We start from the raw sequence: 25,825 nt of genomic DNA, 5'->3' as shown, positions 1-25,825 counted from the left end.
CACACTCTCATCTAGTGCCTGTGTTTGGTTTGTCCCTTCTGGGCTACTGTAGAAACATGGTGGTTTAACATGGCAGACTTTAAAGAAAACGACCCACAGCATCTGTAGATTATAAAAGGGCTTATTCTAAAGTAACAAAAACACAAAAATACCGATTTTCACGAGATTATACACAGACAAAAACACACCTATGAATATTATATTCCATTTCTGCTAATATGTCCTCTTAAACATTACACATTGGGCCTTTAAAGGAACGGATTGACATTTTGGGAAATACACTCAAGGAGATTGATTGCTCTCTCGTGTCTCTACAGTAAATATGAAGCTAGGACAAGCTGCTTATTAGCTTAGCTTAGCACAAAGACTGGAAACATGGGGGAAACAGATGTTGTGTTAATTAGAAAGCTTCAGAAGTGCTGATCATGTTCAGGTCAGCTTAGCATAAAGACGGACCAAAGGTAAAACATCTATTTTTGTTAGATTGAATTGATTACAGCTTCCTATTTAGCCAATTATACAGATATGAGAGTAATATCAATAGCTCTAATAATAAATCATTAAATCTGAATAATGTTATAATAATTAAGTCTCAAAATGTGTTGTAGATTTACTGTCTGTCAGTAAACCAACCAATTAATATTGTCAGTGACAAAATAAAAGGCCACAGTGTAATAAGTCAACAATTAATTTTTATTTTATCGAGTTTATACGATTTTGGTTCTGTAGCAACCCACTGTATAATTCTAATGAAGTGCAATTGTACTCAAGCCAGTTACAGTTGAGAGCAATGACAGGCACACGTTTTGTGCAAATTTAACAGCATTGGAACGGCTCCTACATATACACAGCAAAAATACATGCCAGAGGAAAACAATACTAAATCAGTTTACATTGACAATAGTTAGGAAGACTTCCATGTCTATCCAAGCTAACACTTCAGAGATACACATTTCACCCATTGATGGATTATGGGAGAGAAAAACTGAGTTAGCATTCAGTCTTTACGCACAGCGAGAAATGTGTGGTGTTATCCAACTCCATGGACTAAAAGCCCTCCAATCTGCCCTCCCAAAGAACACATTTCATCAGAATTGTGCATTGCCATTTAAAAAACTAATTATACTGACATGACAAAATGAAAACCCCAAATCAGTGGGCCAGACAAGAGATACACCTGCTTGCAGTTGCTTTAAGAAGTCCCAACTCCAAATGCTTTGTGTTTCCTGCGTGTCTGACTGTACACTGGCAATGCAAAAATAAAGGGTTGGGGGTAATGCAACTTGAAGGTATCACAAGCCACACAAGACGACACAACCATCTGAAACACAGGGGTGTTGGTAGCCTTGGTAGAGTTGACTGCAGGTGTATTTATCTAAGTCACCTTCCTATTCCTAACGCTGATTTATAGCAATTACTGGGACAAGACACACATCGGCTCAGTCAAATATCTACATACTCAAAAGTCAAAGTAAAATAAATGATTTAGCTTCGAGATGAGCTTTTGTTTGTCTGATGACCGTTAAAGAAACTGTGGTTATTATCCTCCAAACATGCAGAAACACAGGATTATAAGACTGAAATCTAAGTAGGTGAGTCGGGAGATTTTGGTAACCAGTCTGCAGTGTTATTACTCAGACATTACAGGCTAAGGTCTGCGTATGTGAGCTTTATTTGCTCTATCATCCCTCACAGTGAAAATTGACAAACTAAACATCCCTGGAAATGCTCGCACTGGCTTGTGTTGGTTCCAAAATGTCAAGTGTGTTGGATGTTGTGACATCTTTTTTTTTTTTTCTGAAAGCGGCTGCTAAAATATCACATCTGTTGGGAATTTTATTTCAAATCCAAATTGAAAACATTTTATACTTGCATCTACAGACAACACAATCCCTTTAAACTAGTAAAATAGCAGTAATAAAGTGAACTCATGCTGTATGTTCTCCTGGAGACCAAAGGAGGCCGTGAAAGTTACTCACTCGACTATTCTGCCCCATTACCTAACTTCTTTTCATGATCGCACGTTAAAATCTTGACAATGAATTGTTAAACTGGTGCACACAGTATGATTTTACCATCTAAACCGACAGATGGAGTCTCATAACAGGGTCTGGCAATGCCACTTGTGAAGGAAAGCAGATGCACCACTACATTCTACAGCTTTCCTTTAGTATACAATCAAGGGCCAAGTTGAAATCTTTTACAACCTAGAATTTAACAGTATCAACAAAAACTACTCCAGTTGCATTCAAATGGCAACTATCGAAAAGTAAACTTACTGTAACATACATATTAAATAGTGTATAGTCCATGCAATTGCGCACGGCCGGTTTTGCATCGTTATGGTATGTCGTTATTAGTGTATGGGAGACATCAGCCACCAGTGCATTTCCGATTGAGGTTCAGGGAGAAAAACTCCTCAACACCCATCAGAAACTCCTCAGCCAGACTTGAAGAGCAAGATGGCCACTTGGCCCAAGTAGAAGTAAATGAAATGCTTTGTCTCGTGGGTAACGTAGCTGCCGAAGTTCCTCCCGACGATGCAGTGCCAGGTGGGGTTGTACTTCTTGTCAAACTCCTGAAAAAGAAGACCATTATTGAACACAAAATCAACATACAGGAAAAAGACCAAGAACGTAGCTGCAATCAAGGATATTTTGGTAACATCTGCAGCTAACTTTTATTTTCATTATTTCAGAAATCAATCTGCCTGTGATTTTCTCAATTTAACTATTCATTATTTCTGGTATGGTAGGAAAATAGTGCAAAATGCCGTCAGTCTAAAACCCAAAGATATTAAGTTTACTATCATCTATGACCAAAAGAAAAAAGCATAAAATCTTCACATTTTAGAGGCTTAACTCAGCAAAGGTTTGATACTTTTGATTGAAAAACGACAGAAATGATTATCAAATTATCAAAAAAGAAATTTCTGTTCATTGACCAACTGATTAATTGACTAATAATTTCAGCTCTAGTCCTTCGGAAGTTAACTACTTTTAGTCCAATGATAACAATAATAATAATATAAAACTTGACTGATTCCAGGAAAAGAAAACCTGCAAAGTAAAAATGTGTATGTCCATTGTTTAATAATGTTCTCTGGTTTAAAGTTTTTAATGATTTTTAAAAACATATTTAACTTTTTCACTGTTTTTTTAATCTGTTCTATTGTTTTTATCATTTCTATTTTTTTGTTTATATTTATGCACATTTGTCTCATATTGTTTACATTTGTAGTGCCTTATTAGCCTTGAATAGCACTAACCCTGTATGAAAGGTGCCAAAAAAAAAAGGTTTTGATTCATCTTTGCTCACAATGTTCGTGCGCACAGTGCGTTAGGAGAGGATGATGAGGAGGATGAGGAGGGAGCTGGGGGGGGGGCTTGTGGACTCATGACCTCAGTAATAAATTTAAAAAATCCTGGCTATGGCCCTGATCATAAGTGCCTCGTCTCCACACTGACCAAAAATAGATCAGAGAATAAAAAAAAGGGCTCTGAATGTGCAGATCATGTGCCAATGATGTAAGCTCCACAGAGCTCCACTTGGATCCATCCATGCAACCCCGTCCTGTCTCACCTTCTTGATGTAGGCTGCGATGTCCTTCTCTATGTTGTACTTCTCCATGGCCTGGGTGGCACAGTCCACCGCGTCCTGCTGCATGTCCTCGGACATGTCCGCGTTCTTGATCACAGCTTTCCTGTCAGTCATGGTTAAGGATGATGATGATGCCTGCTGAGGAAGAAGAAAAAAAAGGAGCACGTTCACCCCCCCAGACACTGTACTGCACTGAAAATGAACACCGCACGTGGTTGCTGGGGATGGTTTAGGCCAGCCGGATCATCGCCAAACATCAATCATACGCAGGAGATTGGTCGCTTTGGCACCGCTTTTTTTTCTCCCGTTTGCACCGATTCACAGTCATAACTTAGGCTCCTGTGTTTGTGTCCATATCCCTAACTACACGATGGCTTGAGCGTTGCATAGATTGGCTGCGAAACTTGATACAGGTGGAGTTAAATTACTTGGCAAAATCACTTTCGGATAAAAGCAGCTTCTGCATCAGGAGAGCAAAAAGTATTCAAAAATGTATCATTAATTATCCGTACGGGCTCAATAACGCCCGCTGTCACCCAAAACACAGCACACATACTGTCTCACCAGTCCAAATGAATTATAAGACATACAGTAAAAGCTCACCATCACAAACTCGAATCAGAAATATGTACAGACATGCAAGTCAAAATCTCTCACATTAGGGAAATCTGCAACTCACCTTTTGTTGAGCCGCCTGAAAAACACTCCTTTCCAAATATGTATGTATGTATTTCACCCAGCCAGTCGGGGGGGGAAGGTTTAGATGATGATGCTGCGGCTAATTGCTTTTTAAAGATTTACACAATAAGCATGTAGGTAGGTTGTCTCTCTGCTGTGCTGCTCCGACAGCTCCCCGCCCCTCTGCTGCATGCTGCACCCTGCCATTGGCTGAGCCGCAGCCTCCCCGTGCGTTGCAAGCGTTTTTCTCCAGCTCCTGTCTGCCGGCATCTTATTTCATCCCACAATGCATCATTCACAGTATCCACCACTGGCTGTGGGCTAAGAGGAAACGAGACCTTGGCCGTAGGTAGGTATCGTTTGGCTGTGTGTGTACAGGCTTTTTCATCAGTCACCGTCACAGCTGAGAGACACTGGAGCTGTGAATACTGAACATATGAAGTGGTGTTTGTGTGTTTTCTATTACATCCACAGCTGCAGCCAAGCTTTTATCGGAAAGAGAGAGCAGGGCCAATTTCCTGCTCCAGTGCTCACTTGGTTTCAGGTTTACAAATAAATGATTGTTAATTTACTCTTAAAAAGATTATTTGTGGTTATAAATTCAGATACAGACCAGTTTATTGCTTCTGAGTACATGAAGAGAAAAGTGCAGTGAAGTAGATTTATGTGTCAAATAACAACAAAAACAAAAGTGTCCTTGTTTGAAAATGTTTTTATTGAAAATGCTAAGAGAAAAAGAAAGATTAAGCAAAATAAAACATACAAACTACTCCCAAATAAAACCCTCTCCCAACCACCCAAATTTTTAATTCCTTCATACCAGGCATCTACGATTCCATCCTTTGATCCAACTTCCTGGTCCTCAGTTTCGTTTTCTTGTAAAATAAAGCCATTACCACTGAAAGACTTTAAATAGGCATGGGGGGGGCCTAATAGAAAAAAAAAAGTTGCTCTGGGACTCCCGTTAATTAGTTCTGAATTCAACTCTCATTTGAATCCTGGAAAACTGATCCCGTTCCGAGCATCCATCCTTGCCTATCCCTTCCCTAATCGATCCACTCATCCAGCTCCAAGGATTGGGATCCACTGAGCCACTCCTCCAATCAAAACCTTGAAATACCAGGAAGAAAATCAGAGGCAGACTGTTAGAATAAAATGTCAAGATTTTTGGGCCTATTTTTTTTTTCCATTTTGAGCACTCATGTCAGATCAAGAAAAAAAAAATGCCACTGAGCACAAAAACTATCACTCCCTGAAGTTAAAACATTTTAACCAATGAGGACATTTAAGTCAAAAGTGGGACGCTTTTGCAACAAAGTAGTGATTCAGGTTTTTTTTTTTTTTTTTTACATTTGACAGCAAAAGATGTTACACTTACATCACAACACTTGATCTAGGACTGCTTATTCTGTCACAAGCCAGAGTAGCAAGTTAAAAATTGTATATATAACAAAGTACAGCACATATGGCTTTGTTAAATATGACATGCATGATATGACAACCTATCAAAATGTTCAATTTATGGAATATGAAGCGTACCATTGCCTCGACCTGATTGCTCCTCAATTAGATGTCCTATCCTGACCATACAAATGAAATGTGCTCCACAATGGTTTTATTCCAAATCACTTTAATCCTTCTCTTCAGATGTCTAAAGGAAGACACAAGGGTAAAATACAGTTAAGCATTGGGCTCCCCGTCCAAACAGCCCACCCCACATATCCAATGAGAAGCTATTTTCTTAAAAAAATAAACAAAAACAAAACTCAATTTTCGATACTTGCAAAAACATTGAGTGCAGGTTATAACAACTCAACGTTTTCGAAGTTCCAACACAGCACAATTCCTATTGTTGCAAAAAATTGAGAGGACAGAAAGAAAGGGGAGAGAGGGAGAAAACAAAAGGACAAAGCCGCTGGAGAGGGAGGGGAAGGGGGGTGTGAAAGAGAGGAGGGGGGAAAGGAGAGGGAGGTACACCTACATACCAAGATCATCCACAAGGACATCGGGACATGAAATGCAAAAATTAAAAATCAATTGCTGACATCTGGAGAAACTCATAAGAGGTAAAAACAGGAGGGTATACATCAAAAGGGCAAAACATTGGTGGTAGAAAGGTTTAGGAACGGGAGCGAGAGCGGCTGTGACGAGGCGAGTAGCGGGGCGATCCTCTGCCACGGCCCCGGGAATTGCTGCGGCTGCGGCTGGCGCTGCGACTGCGGCTCCTGCTCCGGCTGCCACGGCTTCGGGAGCGTGATCTTCCGTAACTTGGGCTGCGGGGACCGTCTAATTTCACACGAATGTAAGCAGTCTCTCCCTGGCAGACACAAGAGAACTTGACATTGAAAAGACAACATCCCTTCCTATGGTGGAAATACCATAGATGGAAATGAGGGCCAGGTGTGCTTCAAACATTTCCTGAAGTACTCACCTCGACACAGCAAAGAAACATTATCCATGACAATCAAATCAGTACACATACCTCATGTGAGCGGAATTTGGTGTTGTCCAGCTTTCGAACAGCATAGGTCATGTCTTCTTTGCGCACAAATTCTACAACTCCGGTTCCATCTCTGAAAACGTCGGCGTAGCAGACGTCGCCTGCTTCACGCATGTGGTCCTTCAGGTCCTGCCAGCTGCCACTCTGAGGGAGACCTGAAACATGTAAACAAAAGTTATGTCAACTTTCCAGCTTGGCTTGTTCATGCGAGGAAAAAAATAAATAAATAAAAATCAACCTTTGTTGGAAGTACGCAACTAATTTGTTTATTCAAATAGCAGCCACAGGATTAAGCAATATGTTTCCACTCATTTATTACAGAGGCCATGTAGTTAGACCTGTTAAAGTGCAAAGTCGTGAAAACCGGTTCGGCTTGACTGATTAATATTTATCTTGTGCACACTTAATTATTATAATTATTTAGTATGAATTGTAGCAAACTACCATGAGTTACACTGCGGCATTATTTACTGGTAATGTGTACTGTGCTATTTGGTGCATATTTATAATGTCGTACTTATACATTTAGGCTAAGAAGTGTAATTTAATTCTATTTAAGGGTCCCTTCTAAACATTTGGCCAGGGAATAATCCCTTCCCCTGTTTAGCAAGAAATAAATAAATTCATATCATCAACACTGCAATTATCAATTGAGTCTTACAGACACAGCAGAGTGTAAGAAAACACTGGTCTACATTGTCAGCAGTGATGCATATTTCGTTAAAACAAACAACAGAACATCAATTTACTTTCTTTACATCATGTTTTATCCTTCTGGTTATATCCCATAACTTTACGCTTTATCAGTGCCTTCCAGTAACTTCCACCCAAATCCAGTTTCAACACTACATACACCAAATTAAGGATGGATATTCTTCCCTGACTTTCTTTCTCTCACTTTCAGGATTATTTGCCTCATAATGTAGTGGACGACACTAGCAGTCCCCCAGCTGTTATTCATAATGTACATTTGCGAGCATGACCCATATTCATAGTATGTTACTGCCTTTAATGTAGCGCACAAGAAACTGGAGGGAAACCTCTAGCAAAGTTTGTTGTGAACTAACTCGCCAAGTTACACTCGAAAAAGATGAGACTCAGCAAAACAGTCCTTCAAACAGCAGTCAAAAGGATATGCTTCTGCAACAACGACAACAACAACCACCACCTCCTATCTGTTTAACAGGCAAATAAACGACAGCCTAGTTTGCATGCTTACCCGACACAATGACCCTGTACTCTGAGCGTCTGGATGGGGGCCCGTATCTGCCTCTGGGAGCTCCGCCGATGCCACCAAACCCGCCTCTTGAGCCCCTGCCGCTCCGAGGAAACTCCACACGCAGTCTGTAGCCATCATAGTCATAACCATCACGTCCATAGACTGCATCATCAGCGTCCCTGTTAACAAAATAGTATACTTTAAAGTTAGGATTGCACGATATGGTAACAAAACACTTATTTTGACAGACAGTGAAAACCCACACCAATCATGAATCACATCACACTATATTTGATTCGATTCAACTTTATTGTCATTGTAAGTACAGGTACAAACAACGAAACGCAGTTAGCATCAACCAGAAGTGCAATTTACAAATGTACAGAAATATGTAAAGAAAAAGTAATAACAACATTATAGATATATGAATGAATATGCTGGCAAGATATTAACATCATGAACAGACGATTCATATATGTTATTCATGATAGGTGTGGGTTTTCACTGACAAAACTATTAAAATCATGATAATATGAAATTTAGTTGGGGTCCATAGTGAACAAACATGTTTTCTTAAATCTGGAGAACAAGATTTGTAGGTCAAGGCATCGCTTCAGAAACATATTAGGGCTGAACAATTAATCCAAACATTATGAAAAACCCAATACAGCAATGTCACAAAAGCTGCAATGTTTTGCTAAAGCTGAAAATGCATTTAAATGAAGTACTGTGGTGTTGTAGAGACATGCCCTGACCTACACATCTTATCCTCTAGATTTAAAAAAAAAACAACTATGTTTGCTTGATACAGACAGGAGACAAAATATTATCATGATCTGAAAGCTTTATCAGTGGAAATAAAAATTTGTGATGCAAAAGTTATCCTCCCCTCTCTAATTGTGAATCATATCACAAATGCCACATCTGTCAATAATCCCAATAATACATTTTTAACCATACTGTGCAGCCCTAAACCACAGTACTTCGTTTTAATGCCATTTTGACACACATTTCACCTTCACGCAGCTTCTTTTATATGCATATTTTGCTTTCGATTAATTGCGCAGCCCTACTTCAAACATCAAGCAGCAAGGTCTAACATTCACATGCAGAGCAAACACAGCCACGGACACGGTCAGCCATGTTAGCGGATAGCTTGATCTGGTTTACGTTTGCTAATCCGCCTTGCAGACGTGCACGCAACTACAGAAATGTGGCTTCAATTTGTTTTATATTTATGTATATTTAAAAAAAAAGAGAGAGATAGTTGAGTCGCTGCAAAGAAAACACACTACACAACCAAGCGTAACGCTGTGAGTGCACTAGGCTAACTTATTTACAAGCCAGACACAGAGCAAGAAAAAGGAGGAGGGGGGGTTTGTTCGTGTGAACTACAACATGCAGAAAGACGCGGTGCAAAACATCAACAACAAAAGCGTCGTTTTTAAACGTGCATACGTGTAGTTTTAAACTCCACTGCGAACAGGGGTTTAGACATGCTAAAATCGAAACCGAAAGGGCACGTATCACGTTTTGGTTAACGATAACAACGCCCGGGAGCTCCAGTGGATAGTCTGAGCCCGCAAGTGATGTGTAAAGCACGCCGAGTCGGTGAGCCACACAATGGGCCTGCCTCTGGCCTAAACGAGCTAGCCGTTAGCTTAGCTCCTCCTCACCTGGGGTCCTCGAATTCAATAAAGGCAAAAGGCGGGCCCCCTCTCCGGTTCTTCAGGTCGATATCCCGGATTGTCCCGTACTTGTAGAACACGTCCTCCACGTCTTTTGTACGGATATCAGGAGGAAGGTTCCCCACGTAGATTCGGCAGTCGTTGTTCCCGGCGGGGCCTCGCACAACACCCGACATCGCTGCTAGCAGAGCGCTCGCTTCTTCTTCTTTTATAAAAAAAAAAAAAAAAAAAAAAAAAAAAAACTAACGGTTCGTCGTTTGCAAGATCCCCAACGGTCGGCGGAGCCACACCGAGATCACACTCCCGAGTGGGTGAGCGGGGAAAGAAAAAGACAATAAAACACGTTTACGCCGCAGTGTGCGGGATATTTTTTACTGGGTAAGACAATACTCTCAACGAGGCGCCCTCTACTCCTGTTTTTCTTCAGGAACCGCGCTCCTTTACCGAGGCATTCATGAATACCGGAAACACTGCAGCCAGGATTGACACATCCGCCTTACAAAATAGTCCGCCAATTCAGCAGGTGTAGTGATAATAATAACTTCTTAAATATTAACCTTTAATAACCTGTGACTGATTTTTCTTAGTTTATTGGTTTATTCACATTATAAATAATAATAATAATAATAATAATTAAGGGACAGTGCACGTTAATAAGGCAGTTTTCACCCCATTAGTTACCCTATAACTAACGCTTGTTATATGTTAATGTGACATAAACTCATGATTTATGTTGTTGTAAAAAAATGGTCAGCAAAGTTGTATCTCTCAAGAAAACTACAGCTTTGTTCAGGCCCAAAAAATCCGGCCCAACCCGAGCCCGAACAACCAGAAGCAGTTTTAGGCCTGAAACCCGGATTTCTGCTTAAAATAAAAACATAAATAAATAATTTAGATAGTTTATTAGAAACTCGAGGACACTTAAATAACTTGAGTTATTAATAAAGCATTTAATGTATATATTTAAATCTAATGTTATCCAAGCCCTGACCTACGGGCAGAGAACTGGTTCGGCTACAACATCCCAGGTAAAGCCGAGGAGAATAAACACCTGTACTGTGTCATCAACATGATATGAGTGCAGGTACAAAATAGAGATGTTGCACCTAAAAATGTAGAGCTGTTATGAATATGTGGCTTACATACAAAATGTAATTACATATTTTGACTTGAGTGGTGAAATAGAGACTAATCATTATACAGTCTATTGCTCTGTGAGTAAATGTGATCATTCAGCAAGTTTTCAAAAGGGGTAAGAATGAAATCCATTTAAAATAACAACATTTCATCCTCCTCAAATACTGTATCCTTTATTGAAACTCATAATAACCTTAATTACAGGTTATAAGATCAGAGACTGACTCCTCCTGGGTCACAACAGAAATAATGCAAATACATAATATTAGGCCTATTTGCAAAGTGTTAAACTAATACAGCAGCCTAAACTATTTCATAACATCAGTTTATTTTAATAGACAGTTATTATTATTATTATTATTATTATTATTATTATGTATATACACCTTCATCGCAATAGGTGTCCCAGGTATCCTGTATATATTCATTCTTATTGTTCCCAATCCAGCTCCAACAACAGACTTAAAAACTCTTTCATCCCCCTGGCCATCAGACTGTAGGCAGGGAAGACAATAGACAATTTCCTCCTCCATCTGCACTACCTCTGCTAAATGCTGTGACTTTCATTCATTGGTCGACAGCCTAATTTTAATTGCACATAGTTTACATTAACCTATAAACACTTAACTTACCTGCACATGTTTCATTTCTATTTTTCCAGTTTATTTTCTCTCTCGGCACATATTTTCATTCCTCTGCAAAAGTTTAATTTATCCAATTTAATGTATGGCTACTGTGCTATAGGTTAATTTTAATTTTAATATATGTTTAATGTATGAATGAATGTTTAATGTATGTCTAATTTATGTTTGTATGCTGCTACTGGATGCTTGAATTTCCCTCGGGATAAATAAAGTATCTATCTATCTATCTATCTATCTATCTATCTATATAAACAATATAAGCAAAATATGTCAAAAAATGGATGTTTGACGTTGACGTGTCAATAATATACAGATTAGAGTGAAATTCTTCATAATACCTGAACTTGAAATTTTCAGTAACACTTTATTATAAGGGTACAAATCCTAAACTTAAGAAGTGCTTAACTAATGAGGATTTAATGTAGGATTAATCATGAATTCCTGTTGCTCACCATTAATAAATGATCAAGTCACTATGACCCTTTGTGATTAGTTCACACTTAATAGATCATCAGTTAAGGGTTTGATCAAAAGTTTGTTTCAGGACCTTTTCTCAGGTTATAACATGCAGACGAGTATCATGTTGTATTAGAAACAGTACTATAACACATTGTTTGACCTATATCATGTCAGGACTTCAATTAATATAAAGCAAAATGTCCACACCAGACTTACACTGAACAGTTTTATTGTTTAAATACTTACATGTAACTATTTTTATCAGACTAATAGAGAATATTATTCACGACAACACCCACAAAATCACATTGTGTTATAAGTTACTGCGTGTACTTTCTGCCCAGGTACTGCAGATGCAAATCAGCTTGAAGCTAATTCTGGTGCAACATTTTCTAATTGTGCATCGTCACTAACAAAACTAAACTACCCACACTCAGACGCAGAGAAGCTTTGCACAACTTGAAGATACTTCTGTGTAATAAGTGGGCAATTGTACATCAGACATTCACTACTTTTAATTAACTGTGATGTGATACAAACTAGCAGCACATGGCAAGTTAGTATTTGTGATGCTAAGTGGAAGATGCAGGATTTTAAAGCGTGTGGCACTGTCACAAGAGAGTATTGTACATTCATAACAAAAGTAAAGCAAACATCTTTCAGTGAATACATGCGTTAGAAATACCAAAGGCCATGTTCTGATTGTCCTCATTTGTCAAGGCAAGAAAACACGCTGTCACTTGTTTTCATGTAACATCATCATGAGTGTCAGAATTGTGAAATAACTAATAATAATTATTAACCCTCGTTATGGCGATGGCAGAACGCAATGCTAATTGAAAATGTGGCTTCTCAAACTGCTCAGTATGCATAACAGGAACCGTAGCTGCGATGGCCAACGTCACCATAGTTGTCACCACCAGGGTACTTCCCCTGACACGCCAGGCTGTTCGCCTGCGGACAGAGAAGACGTTAAAAAAAGCTCAAAACAGGAAATAAACACAGGTTAGTGGTAAAGTATCTGCATACCTCTGCTCTCTTAATGAACTGCTCAGTGGCGGCTTTCTCGTTCTCTTTATGTCCTCTCCAAGCTCTGAGCGCAGACGCCTGCAGGGCTCGACCAAAGGAGAACGTCAGGATCCAGGGTTTGGCCAGAGGGCAGTTGTTGATGGCATTGAGGTGGACAGAGGCCTCCTCTTCGCTCTGACCGCCCGAGAGAAAAGCCACTCCTGTGGGGAACAGAACACACCGTTTTACTTTCACTTGTGTTTCCACACACTTTATACATATCTGTGTTAAATCCTCTCCAGACACGGCAGCGGCCTGGGTTACCTGTGACCGCTGGGGGAACAGTGCGGCGCAAAGCGGTGACAGTTGCCATAGCAACCTCCTCAGGGCTGTACTTGGTGGAGCAGCTGTGTCCAGCAGTGACCATGTTGGGTTTGAGGAGAGTTCCTTCCAGGTACACGTGGTGGTCCGACATGGCCTTGTACACAGCAGCCAGGACCTGCAACACACAGATTGTTTCACTATTTTTTCTTCTCTGTCTCACTCTCTTATCGTCGTAGTAACACAACCCTGGCCATGCAGAATCTAAGAAAACAGAAACCCACCTTCTCAGTGATGTACTGGGAGCGTTTCAGGTCATGATCGCCATCGGGCAAAATCTCCGGCTCTATGATGGGCACGATGCCATGCTGGCCGAGAAAGGAGAGATTATCAGCAACAGTACAGAAGCATTACATCATAAAGACGTATTAGACAAGCTACTGCGTTGTATAATAATGGGTTCAGACCTGCTGGCAGATACTGGAGTAGCGTGCAAGAACATTAGCATTTTCTGTGATCGCCAGTCTAGATGGATTGGTGTCACTGATTTTGAGCACACAGCGCCACTTTGCAAAGACGGCTCCATCCTTTTTATACTGCGCACAGCGCTCTGACAGCCCATCTAGACCTATGAGAGAGGTTTAAAATACATCCATTAATTGTCTTGTAACGTTTGGTCTTATTGGAGACATGAGTGATGTCAGCAGTCTCACCCTGTGTGGTGGTCTCTCCAGAAGTCCCTGCCAGGGGGACAACACCCTTGTCAACCTGAGGAATAAGGAATAGAGACAATCATGTTCAACTTTTGTATAGAGAAACAACTAATAATCCCCTTTCTATGATTTATTAGGCTGACGACCCCTGCTGAAGTGACATATTTAATGGATATCACACTTTATATTCAAAACAGTACAATGAACCCAAATAGTGAACTGAGCAACGGCACACCGAGTGATTTGGAGGAATTCTGAGCAGATTATTTCCTGTTTAGGGAACTTTTATACAGTTCAGGCCATTGTTCTATTAGACAATTACCTTTCCTTTACATTTACTTTTTCTTCACAGAAATAACCCAAATGTTGAGATATACACCTACTTTGTAGTCATCAATCAGGAATGCCTCACAAACCCTCCATGAAGCTTTTGCAACCATTAGTGGGGGGTCCTGACCCCCAGGTTAGGAACCACTGACATAGGTTCACGCTACAAGTTAATTTCTGATTTATTGCTCAATATCAGCCCATATCAGATTCCAGTAGGACGAATGTCAATCTAGAGTGAAGTAAGAGTCACACAAATTTTGACTAGTCACACTGAGGGGTTGCACTGCAAAAAATCAGACCTGTATCTGAATTGAGGAGATCAGATTTAATGTGATTTGTGATGTTGACACTGTTATGAAAGAATCACATATGAGCAAAAAACAAATCTGGGCCACTTGTGGTTGCAGTGTGAATGTAGTCACAACCATAGCCTACATGTTTGATCAGGAACTCAACCTATCACCACAAGGGTTGCTACGATTTATTACTCCACATTATTGATATTATCTGGCACTAAACTATCACACCTTGATGCCAACCAGGATGCCCCTGTCCCTGATCATTTTGACAAAGGCTACGCCGTTATCAGAGTGCTGGTACAGCGTCTCATGGAAGAAGATGACCCCTCCGATGCAGTTGTTGATGCGATCGTCTGCACTGAAGAGAATCTGGCGGTACTGTCTGCGGTTCTCCTCTGTGTTCTCCACACCAACCTGAGCCAGTCGCTTAGCCATGCTGCCTGTAATTAATGTGATACATTAGTTAATATATATAGTATGCACTCTTTGGGCTGGTCTTTATCAGTGTGTGGCTGTAAATGGCAAACACGTTTCCCACAGTTTAAAGAAAGGGAAGAGTGCTACACACCCACAGACTCATCTGCAGCCAGGATGCCCTTCCCTGGAGAAACTATGCGTAGAGCGTTTTCATGTAGCTCCCTCTTCTGCGCCTCGGAGAGTGTCGGGGACTGGTGCGTCATCCTGAGTGACTGATTGTCCTACAGCCTCTGGTAGAAGATGTGACCTTATGATTATATCATTCACACATTAACAACCAAATAAAAATATTATCCATGAATTGAGCTTTTTAAATCAGAAAATGTTAAGTTTCATCCATAATGTGTTTCTCCCTCTGTCTGTCTTTTATATCAGCTTCTTTTCCAAACATCACATTTTGTCTCAGTGGGCTTTACAATCTGTATAGCATTCAGCACCCTCTGTCCATAGACTCTTGATTTGGGTAAGGAAAAGCTGAAAATAAAACTTTTAACATGGACCAAATGGAAGAAACCTCAGGGAGAGCCAGAGAGGAGGTATCCCTCTCCTAGGATGGAAAGACATGCACGTTTCTATAGATGTAGTTCTAAAAACACGGAGCCCCGTGAAGTGTCTGCAAGTCAGAAATAAAACTTTGAGTGTGCAATTATTTAATATCAGTAAGAAAAGACTTTAAATTCCTGAACCAAACCACTTATTTCACGTAATTCATCAAATACCACCAAAAAACGAAAGATAATGATCTATTTATCATATGTTAGAGCAGCACATGAAACAAGGCTAAAGAGGTGAGAAACAGACACAAACAGGGGAATAAAAAGTTAAACTCGGAGACAAATGTGAAATTAACTAAATAGTTTCATATGGCGTAAAAGATGATATCAGTTTGGACATGAAATCGTTGTTGGATAAAAAATTTATAAAATATAAAGTCATTTTAAACACCCCTGATTGCAGTTCTCATTACATCAACTAATTGTCATACAGGTGCATCCACTGAAATCAGTGATATAACCCTACATTTATACATTAAAGGAAAGCCAACAAAAAGAGATGAGCAGTAAAAGCTCTTACCTGACAGAAACTGAAATCAAATGTGTCCTGTCCTCTGGTGTGATGAACAGTGACAGAGACTCTCAGTCAGCTCTAGTTTGTATCCAGCTCAAGTGTGTCACACCTCATAAGCCAACACCCCTGGGCGGCGCTTGCACGCCCACCTTTGCCCCATATAAATTAGAAGATTTTTGATGAATCATTGTTCTATTTACATATAGAAGGATTTTTTTTGTCATGCAGCCGCTTGCTTTTCAAGCTGATATGCCCACTTTAGCATTCGCTGTAAAAAAATGTTAAAAAAAACTGTACGGCTGTGGCTGTAATAAGTACGGTAGAACTTTTTCGACTGTTACGGTAAAAAGATATTAGTACTGTTGACTTTACAGTTAAGTTTGGAGCTTTCTTCCATATTTTACCATATCAATAAATTTTTTTACCATCAAAAGAAACAGTTTTCCATATAAATAACATGAAAATATCATGAATTTCCGATAAAATAAAGATTTTGCCATGCAATATGAGGGTGTTTTGCTGTGCGGTTCCTTTGCAATGAATAACTCAATATACTGCTTCTAAACATGCTGTGTTGGTGTAAAATGGATGCCATATCCACAATTATTTTACAACTTTACTGTAGTGTTTTAACTCATAACCACTCCCCATTCAGGCTGATTGTGAAATAATAAATAATGTATTCTGTTAGAACAATCTACCCCTATAGCAACCTAATTTAAGCGTTTAACCGTACCCCATGGCGTGCTATTTTTATTTTAATTAGTAAAAATGTGCCCTGAGGAAAGTTTCAAGTCTCCTGATAATTTGGTCCTCACCCTCGAATTCACTGGGGTGTTTCAGTCTCAGAGCAATTCATGCACTCGGTGGCTTCTTTTCCTGAGCTTTAAACTGTAAAGAACACGATGGAACATGTCAGAAATAGAAATCATTTCCAGGTTCCACTCAATGTAAATGAACATGGTAATACGGCCCAAATTAGACCGAAAATTAGGTCAGCTAAATCTTTTCTCATTTGAAAAGCTTAAAAAAACCCAGAAACTATTAATTCTATATGCAGTATATGAAACAATGTTTGTTTTCAAATACTAACAGAGAAAGGAAATGATGATCCGTGAGCTAAACCTCTTTCCAAATAAGTTGAGATAACTTGAGGGTGTTGAATTATGTTAATTTACATCGCTGCACTTTAAGCTACGTTCAGAAAATGTTTTCTGTTGTGTGTTCTGTTACATAATGTCACTATTTGGTTGGACTCAGTGGGACGACTCGCCGGCATTTCAGGGGACTCCTCTCTTCCCTATTGTGGGTCAGTGTGCCTCTGAAACAAGATATGGGTCACTGGACTGCCTGCCACTATACAGCCACAACACAGACATGGTGGACCTGTCTAAGACAAGGGCCTGAGAGGGAATTCAATGTCAGGAGGCAGTGGGAGGAGGAGCTGGTGCACTCCCATTCAGGAGATACAGATTTAAATAGATACATGACTTCGAGCAGTGCAGCAATTATATGTGGCTTCCTCCGCCGGGACGCTCCGTTTTTTTTCCTCTGTTACCTAATTAAAAACATTTAATGATGATACTTTATCTGGTCCTCAATTTTCTGTCCTATTAAGGTTGTCCTCGATGGGTTTGTGAGTGCTCCTCTAAATAGGTCGACCCAGTTGGCCATAATGTATCCAGGTACAACGTTCATATGATAACTGGTCTAGAATAATACTCATGGTATGTTTTACCAAGCAAATACAACAGTAGGGCTTATTTTACTTAACGCTTTTGTCACCAGTCCTACAGGACCATTTAAAATAGATTTAGATACGTTTAATGTTAATTGTTCTTTGTAAGTACGATTCATGCAGGTTAAGAATGACTGTCTAACCGTGAAGAAAGTGAAGGCCATAATATGTGTTGTTTCTTTTACCTATATCCTTGTTAAATTATACTTTGTGTAACTTTTTCTCTGAGAAAACCTGCAGGAAGTGACAAGTTATTAATCCACTTCAATGTGATCCAACTTTGTCATGAAATCATAGAAATTTCCATTTCTTCTGAGCACTTTAAAGAGTTCTTGTCAATGTCGGCGTAAAAGTTTAGACTGAAAGTTCAGTCTTGGCCTCCAAATGGACTCTTGTGGCGAGGATGATCGTGGGATACAGTTGAAACAGCTTTATAGTTGAACCTGAGGTGAGATTGTTTCGTCAGCTACAACTGTAGTGTTATATCATATACAATTCAATTCAATTCAATTAATTCAATTTTATTTGTATAGCGCCAATTCATAACAGAAGTTATCTCAGGACACTTTTCAAATAGAGCAGGTCTAGACCGAACTCTTTAACATTAATTACAGAGACCCAACAGTACCACCATGAGCAAGCACTTGGCGACAAGGGCAAGGAAAAACTGCCTGTTAAAAGGCAGAAACCTAGGACAGATCCTCCGGCTCTAGGTGGGTGGTCGTCTGTCTCGACCAGTTGGGGAGAGAGAGAGAGAGAGAGAGAGAGAGAGAGAGAGAGAGAGAGAGAGAGAGAGCGACAGACAGACAGACAGGTGCACAGCAACAACAGTATTGGCAATGGCAGTCAAGCAGGACCATGGCAGGAGGCTCCACCAGGATCCATGAGAACCTGCGAGACGAGAAAGCACAAGAACTCCGGGGAAGAAGTGGAGTTAGTAACATGCATTAAAGGGACATGAATGAGTGCAGAAAGAGAGAGGAAGAGAGTAGCTCAGTGCACCATGGGAAATCCCCGATAGTCTAGGCCTATAGCAGCATAACTAAGGGATGGTTCAGGACTCACCTGATCCAGCCCTAACTATAAGCTTTATCAAGAGGAATGTCTTAAGCCTACTCTTGAAAGTGGTGAGGGTGTCTGCCTCCCGAACCACAACTGGAAGCTGGTTCCACAGGAGAGGAGCTTGGTAACTGAAGGCTCTGGCTCCTGTTCTACTTTTAGAGACTATAGGAACCACAAGTAGCCCAGCATTCAGAGAACGTAGTGTTCTAGTGGGGTAATAGGGTACTATGAGCTCTTTAAGATATATATATACACTGATCAGCCATAACATTATGACTACTGACAGGTGAAGTGAATAACACTGATTATCTGACTATCATGGCACCTGTCAGTGGGTGGGATGTATTCGGCAGCAAGTTAACATTTTGTCCACAAAGTTGATGTGTTAGAAGGAGGAAAAATGGGCAGCGTGAGGATTTGAGCGACTTTGACAAGGACCAAATTGGGATGGCTAGACGACTGGGTCAGAGCAGTCTGCAGTGGTCAGTACCTATAAAAAGTTATACTAGGAAGGAAAAGCAGTGAACCAGAGACAGGGTCATGGGCAGCCAAAGCTCATAGATGCACGTGGGGAGTGAAGGCTGGCCTATGTGGTCCGAGCCAACAGACGAGCTACTGTAGCCCAAACTGCTGAAAAAGTTAATGCTGGTTCTGATAGAAAGGTGTCTGAACACACATTGCATCCGTTTGTTGTGGTGGTCATTATTGTTATGGCTGATCGGTGTATTCTACATTTGATTAGTAGAAAATAAATCTTGACTAAAAATCCACTACTAGTTTTTTTTTAGGTGCGACCCCCACGTCTCACTGTCTTCCTCACCTGTCACAGTCAGGGGTGTGTCCAGGGGGTGGTAGAAAACACTGGAACCTGATTGGCCACCTTCTCCCATCCTTTTGTTTTATATAAGTACAACACAGTTCACACCTGAATACAAGGATTGAAAGACTACATTTAATGAAGATGCACAGAAATATCATAATAGAGCTCATTAACAGATTACTTTTGGTAATATCCAAATAATGAATACAAACAAGTACATGCGACAGCGTCAAAGATAGACCTAACACCAAGGGGTAGAAAATGTTTACAAAATCAAAGTTTCATTTCAAAATGTAAGAATAAACCCCTGTAAGCTGTCTCATTGTAAAATTGTAAGAAATAAACAAAATATATTATTTATTCATTATATACTGGCAGCAATAAAAATGGAGCAGAACATTGGCTGCAGGACCGCAGTAGGAGACAAATCTGTTAATACTGCTACAACAGAGGAAAAGGGCTCGTTTAAACAAGTCCAAGAGGTGATGGATCATCGAAGGGTTTCTAGTTTCCAGTCAGCTTCTGTATTCAGGCACAAAAACACAGTCCAGTCTGCTCTGTGGCCGGGTTGGGGTCCACGCTGGTCAAACCAGGAGACAGTTCAGTGGGAGTTGTAGGGGAATTAAGGATTTGATTACAGTCGAAGCTATCAAAGTAGTCCAATGAAAGGCCTCTCATTGCTTTGGTGGTCCAATCAGGGTGAGTCCTGAGCTGGAGGATGACGTCAACAGGTGTCTTTTGAAGGATGAGAGAGTCAAACGAAGCACCGCGAAAGAAGGGCTGCATCTTGAAACTCTCCAGGTTACGAAGCCGGTTTGCTGGATTCTTGCACAAAAGCTGCAGCAATAAAGAGAAACTGAAACAGATGAATACGACAATTCAGAGGATTCAGTGTATACAGTAGAGAGAAGAGAATGATAAGTACAAACCTCCGTGAGCAGTAAGAGCAGAGCAGAGCTGAAGGTCTCAGGTAGGACATAAGGAAAAACTTTGACCTTGTGAAACATGGTACTGTGGTCTGGCTCTGCAGGTACTGGAAACTAAAAGCGAAAGGAAAATAATATATAATAAATATTACATTTATGTGCCCTCACCTATGGCAATTTCAGATGCACTCCTTCTACCTCATTAGAAATGTCAGAATCTATAAATATGCACATTTTTGTTGTTTCTGAAATTTTCCTGCTGGACACAAGATGTCTCCTATAGTCCATTGTACCATCACACTGGTATAAGTTGCATACTGGACCAGGATTGACTTCCAAATTATTTGTTATGTCACAAATAAAGCTCCCTTAAAAATCAGATTTTTGCAGTGAGCACAGAGAAACTTTCCACTTTCACCACTGTCAAACTCTGCACATACATTCTTCTGCACAGAGAAACTCAAACATCCAACTGTAGGAACAAGTTTTTGAGTGGAGGGGGATTTCAAAGGTAAAACTCCTCGCCATACTCACCTCTCCTGTCACCAGTGAGAACAACATAATGCCAAGGGACCACCAGTCAGCAGCGTGGTTGTATGGACCCCCACTTAAAACTTCAGGTGCTGTTCAGACAAAAACCGGTAAAAAAAAAAAACTCAAGACGATAATGTGGATCAACATAACTCGGAGAATAAAAAGAGGGAATCACAAAGACAAAAAAAAAACAACATACGGAAATGTTCTGAGAAGCCTTGCTGAGAGAACCAAAAGCAATAATATGTAAAGTACAGGTGCATCATGTACATAACTGGGTCAACTGAATCCAATGGGAGCAAAACGCAGGTGGGGCTCTGATGTTGCTCTAATGCAGCGAACCAATATGTTGACGCACAGACACACACACACACACACACACACACACACAGGACACTTCCATTAAAGTGAGAATTTTCTCTCCAGAACGACATTTCATTGAAGAGAAAATGACACCAAAATCTCACCCATGTACTGGATCGTCCCACATATTGTGAACGCTCTTCCTCCTCGTTTCAGCCGCCGCGAGAGTCCGAAATCAGACAAACGGAGGTGACCTGAATCAAAACACAACCTGAAACTGATGGACTTTTACACACTAATAACAGAATAAACATGTAGAATGTTTTTTATGTATTGTATTTATTGGTCCTGTTTTTAGATGCATGGCTTGTGGTCAGCATCTTTCCTATTGACGGATCAATTGTGTATGCATTGGTTTTTGTGAAAGTTAGCGTGCTGTCTCTACAGTAACCTGTAATCCATTACAGTTATATTTAGTTAAAAAGGGAATTATTATCAGGATTAGGACGATATACTGCCATGCACATTGATTTGTCGTCATAGACTACACGTCATGTTATTGATATTTAAATATTTGCAATTGTATCAGATTACATTTTTAAAGTATGTACCCTCCCAACCCTGTTCACTGACACTGCATACGTTGAATAGTTGTTACATAATTGAATTGAATCAAATGTCCGTAAATGTCTTTATAGGCCAGAAGACAAACGTTACCTTGATCACTTAAAAGAACGTTCTCCATCTGAAAACATTTTTAAATTATTGTCATAAAAAGTCAGAAATACACATATTTAAATATGTTATATAAAGATTGGTAAATTACATTTAAAAAATATATACCTTTATATCTCTATGCATGATCCCTAAGTCATGTAGGAATCCTAGAAATAATTAAGACAGAAAGTGAGAATATGATAAGATATAATATCTGGACACACATCCACAAACTTGTATATCATTGAATCTTTCTAGATAGAGGTTCTTTTTGTCCAGTGTAGATGACATAAATAAACGATAAAAAGGAGGTCCGTGTTCAAAATCCCTTTTTAACACACTGTAAAACTCAACCATGACATCTGTGTTGATGCTAGAGCTCAAATTGATGAACTCTTAATGGTGAAAGTCTGATGAACACTAACCCAGTGCGCTGCCCAGCTCTGCTGCAAACAGCTGAACCTCATCCTCCCCAAACTGGCCCTTCAGTAACCAGTAAGTGTACAAGTCTCCAACACTGCAGTAGTCACACACTGCGGAGGAGACACACACACATATACTTCTTATATCTTTGAAAGCAGATACTGAGTTAACGCAGGGCAGCAAGTTCTGAAATAAAAAGTCAGAAATAAGGAAACCACAAAGAAGAGAAAAACAAATATATTTGGTAATAGTGTTGCTGGGGAAAGAAAGAAGGATGGAATAAGGTTGAATCAGGTCACAAACAAATGCTTCTGTCATGTTATTCTCCTGTGAGCTGTTTTAATACTAATCTCACCACTTAAGACGCTCATTTGTACTGTTCTTAGAACTGAATACACATAAATGTATCATCACGGTTGATCAAATCTGTAAGCAGGCAGTACAGCCACCACACTGAGCTTTACCCAACGCTCTCATTAGATGGCAGTGTACCTCTTCAGTATCCAGTACTGAGATTTGTGAGGATGCAGCAGTCAGTCAGCCTGCATGTTCACAAACAGTCTACTTTATGTCACTATGAGACTACAAGAGGAAAAAAGCTCCTCAGAAACATAAAGAAGGGAAGAATAGTAGAAGGGAAGAGGGTCGAACTGTGCATCGTTTGTATACTTATTGACTCACTAATGAAGAGATGGCGCTGTGTCTGCCAGCAGTCCTGCAGATTGTGGATAAATGGGTGTTTGAGCTGCCGCTGCAATGCAACAGTCCCCCCCCCCCCCCCCCCCCACACACACACACACACACACACACACACACACACACACACACACAGTGAGAGTGAATATAACAGTGAGGGATGAACAGGAGACTTCCTTTAGATCAGATGATGCCTTTTAAAAGAGTGAGGTTTGTGAGTTTAACAAAAACTATGTCCTATATTCAAATCTTAAAGTACTCATGGTTGGTAATTTGACTGTAGCCATTAAACCACTGAATCACTCAGACACAGGGACTGGATCTACAAATTCAGAGTTCTTTTTATCAATCTCCTGATTATTTTCTTTCATTATTAATTTAGTCCAGTGGTTCCCAACCTTTTTCCTGAATAGACCCCTTTTCTATCATTGTGTAAACTAAGTGACATATTTTATGGATATTTCAGTACATAATAACAACAGTACAGAACAAAAGATGAACTGTACAATTAACCCAAATAATGAACACAATAACTGTGGGAAGTTTGTGTCAAACTTAGCAGAAATGTAGCCTTTTTGCTTGAAAAATTATCAATTGATTATCACAATAGTTCTTTTGATTGACTAATTAATGGTTGCTGATAAGAGCAGTAAAGTAACAATACTTTGACATACTACCTTTTACCAAAACTGATGATACCTGAATGATGACTTCTTCTTTCGACTGCTCCACCACTCCGTGCTTCAAGATCTCTGACTTTGGTAGAACCTATATGCAGCAGTAAAAATAATTACACAAAAACATGTTTTATGTTCTTATATAATGCTGTTACAGTGCTGATTATTACTGACCTTAACAGCAAAGGTCTTGTCTTTGAAAATGTCCTTCACTTTCAAGATGGGTCCATATGAACCTTTGGCTATGAAGCCCAGGATCTGCAAAGTACAGTTATCTCAATGTTTACACCACTTTTCTCTCTAATTCTGTTCTAAACGTCTTGTGTTGTGGTGGGTGGAGTACCTGGAAGTGGTCTTGTCCATGTCCTTGTCCTTGTCGCTGTGGGAACTCAGGCAGAAAGACAGAGACGAAAGCCGGAGGAGTCCTCTCTGTGCCGGACGTCTCAGCGCTGTCCTCTGGAGGCAGCAGGAGTTTGGGGGCCGGTGGTCTGCCGTCCGGTCCCGCAGGCTGAGAAAATACAGCTGAGTGTCCGAGCCTGTGGGTGATGGAGACCCCCATATTTGAGAGGAACCCATGACTGAATCGACGCTGAGCAGCTGGTCCCTCTCTCTAGATAATAAAAGATAATGATGCTTTATGAACAGGGGTGGAATGTAACGGTGAACTTACCTGAATACTGTACATAGTTATATATATATACACTTTATTCAATCCACTGCATCTATTTCACAGCTGAAGTTACTTTGCAGATTGATTTCACAAGAAAATATTTAACAGTCTAGTAAAATATGATACATTGGTAAACTACCTTGATTAAACTACCTAAAAGTCTAGTAGTTAATGTGCTGCTTAAATGTTGGTCAACCATATTGGTCAACAATCTGAAAAGCGCCATTCTGCTGCATTATGTGTATTTTTTGCCAATAAAAGTTTTAATTGGTAAAGCTTTTCAGTGCTTTTCAGTTTCTTTACATAGCTATTAGTTTTATTTATGTGAAAGATCTGAGCTACGTTACTTCTTTCACTACTGCTTATAATAAGGATTATTTCATAAGATACTGTACATCCATGCTGCCTCGGCATATCCCGTTTTTAATCACCAATTTACTCCCTAATAATTATTTTTAATTTATAAAAGACCTAATAACAGAATTTAACTAAAAATTAAAGAACAAATTGATGAAATGTCTGCGAGCAAGACACATTTTGTAATGTTTATTATATCTGAGGCTGACTCAATGAGCTGCATGCTGCACACAATCAAACCGAGCATCTATTGACCCTTCCTGGGAAGGTCACCGATCACTTAACATCTAATCAATAGCTCTATTTTTGACAAGACTTCACTTTGATGCCGTAGACAGCCCAACCTCATACATCTTGTATCATAGATTTTTTTTTACACATTATTAAAAACTAAGATTCGCCACAACGTGAATTTATTTAGAAGCCACGACCTATTTAAAAAAAATCTTAATTTTAAACTTTAAATATATTACCATAAATGATGTAGAAAAACGCAAAATCCAATGAATATTCTTGTACACATCTTTGCATGCAGCTCAACATCATATAAACATGTAAATAACTCCAATCTGACCGGATCTGATTCACTCACCTTACTGTTTCTACTGATGTCGCTGCCCATAAAGAAACCAGAAGGATTTCACACAAAAAGGAGCAAAAACGCGACAGATGCAGCTTTTCTCCTCGCAGTCCGGTCTCGGCCATCACATCGTCTCGGGTCCACGTGCTTGTGTGTGTGTGTGTGTGTGTGTGTGTGTGTG

At 39.9% G+C, this 25,825-nt stretch overlaps 4 protein-coding genes across 12 annotated transcripts; all 4 read right to left on the bottom strand.

The window, feature by feature from the left end:
- Positions 1-672: 672 nt before the first annotated feature.
- Positions 673-4,466, bottom strand: dynll2a (dynein, light chain, LC8-type 2a). Of its 2 annotated transcripts, none has more exons than XM_051397307.1 (3): positions 4,280-4,466; positions 3,583-3,735; positions 673-2,578 (listed from the first exon to the last, which is right to left on the bottom strand). In XM_051397307.1, exons 2-3 carry the CDS (start codon positions 3,712-3,714, stop codon positions 2,441-2,443), a joined length of 270 nt encoding a protein of 89 aa, XP_051253267.1. In that variant the 5' UTR covers positions 3,715-3,735; positions 4,280-4,466; the 3' UTR covers positions 673-2,440. The 2 variants fall into 2 exon arrangements, with proteins under 2 accessions (XP_051253267.1, XP_051253266.1); XM_051397306.1 differs by having other exon boundaries at positions 3,583-3,738; positions 4,280-4,464.
- A 506-nt stretch (positions 4,467-4,972) lies between these two features.
- srsf1a (serine and arginine rich splicing factor 1a) lies at positions 4,973-10,133 on the bottom strand. The gene is made up of 5 exons (XM_051397305.1): positions 9,674-10,133; positions 7,998-8,176; positions 6,761-6,933; positions 5,818-6,595; positions 4,973-5,388 (listed from the first exon to the last, which is right to left on the bottom strand). The coding sequence occupies exons 1-4, from the start codon at positions 9,859-9,861 to the stop codon at positions 6,398-6,400; spliced, it is 738 nt and encodes a 245-aa protein (XP_051253265.1). The 5' UTR covers positions 9,862-10,133; the 3' UTR covers positions 4,973-5,388; positions 5,818-6,397.
- A 2,004-nt stretch (positions 10,134-12,137) lies between these two features.
- aldoca (aldolase C, fructose-bisphosphate, a) lies at positions 12,138-16,217 on the bottom strand. 2 transcript variants are annotated; one of them, XM_051397303.1, is made up of 9 exons: positions 16,148-16,217; positions 15,165-15,303; positions 14,825-15,036; positions 13,968-14,022; positions 13,722-13,882; positions 13,539-13,622; positions 13,258-13,432; positions 12,955-13,154; positions 12,138-12,879 (listed from the first exon to the last, which is right to left on the bottom strand). In XM_051397303.1, the coding sequence occupies exons 2-9, from the start codon at positions 15,274-15,276 to the stop codon at positions 12,787-12,789; spliced, it is 1,092 nt and encodes a 363-aa protein (XP_051253263.1). In that variant the 5' UTR covers positions 15,277-15,303; positions 16,148-16,217; the 3' UTR covers positions 12,138-12,786. The 2 variants fall into 2 exon arrangements, with proteins under 2 accessions (XP_051253263.1, XP_051253264.1); XM_051397304.1 differs by having other exon boundaries at positions 15,165-15,320; positions 16,148-16,206.
- A 3,654-nt stretch (positions 16,218-19,871) lies between these two features.
- Positions 19,872-25,783, bottom strand: rskra (ribosomal protein S6 kinase related a). Of its 7 annotated transcripts, none has more exons than XM_051399150.1 (13): positions 25,657-25,783; positions 24,381-24,573; positions 24,212-24,295; positions 24,060-24,128; positions 23,346-23,415; positions 22,667-22,774; positions 22,368-22,408; positions 22,242-22,269; positions 21,689-21,778; positions 21,421-21,549; positions 21,222-21,310; positions 20,691-20,801; positions 19,872-20,598 (listed from the first exon to the last, which is right to left on the bottom strand). In XM_051399150.1, exons 1-13 carry the CDS (start codon positions 25,767-25,769, stop codon positions 20,290-20,292), a joined length of 1,434 nt encoding a protein of 477 aa, XP_051255110.1. In that variant the 5' UTR covers positions 25,770-25,783; the 3' UTR covers positions 19,872-20,289. The 7 variants fall into 7 exon arrangements, with proteins under 7 accessions (XP_051255110.1, XP_051255114.1, XP_051255113.1 ...); XM_051399155.1 differs by having other exon boundaries at positions 20,466-20,617; XM_051399154.1 differs by lacking the exon at positions 21,421-21,549 and having other exon boundaries at positions 24,381-24,647.
- Positions 25,784-25,825: the final 42 nt, after the last annotated feature.

This window comes from Dicentrarchus labrax, unplaced genomic scaffold (assembly GCF_905237075.1).
Source record: "Dicentrarchus labrax unplaced genomic scaffold, dlabrax2021, whole genome shotgun sequence".
Taxonomy (NCBI): Eukaryota; Metazoa; Chordata; class Actinopteri; family Moronidae; genus Dicentrarchus; species Dicentrarchus labrax.
The sequence above is the reverse complement of the archived record's forward strand: the minus strand, read 5'-3'. Positions and strand labels throughout refer to the sequence as shown.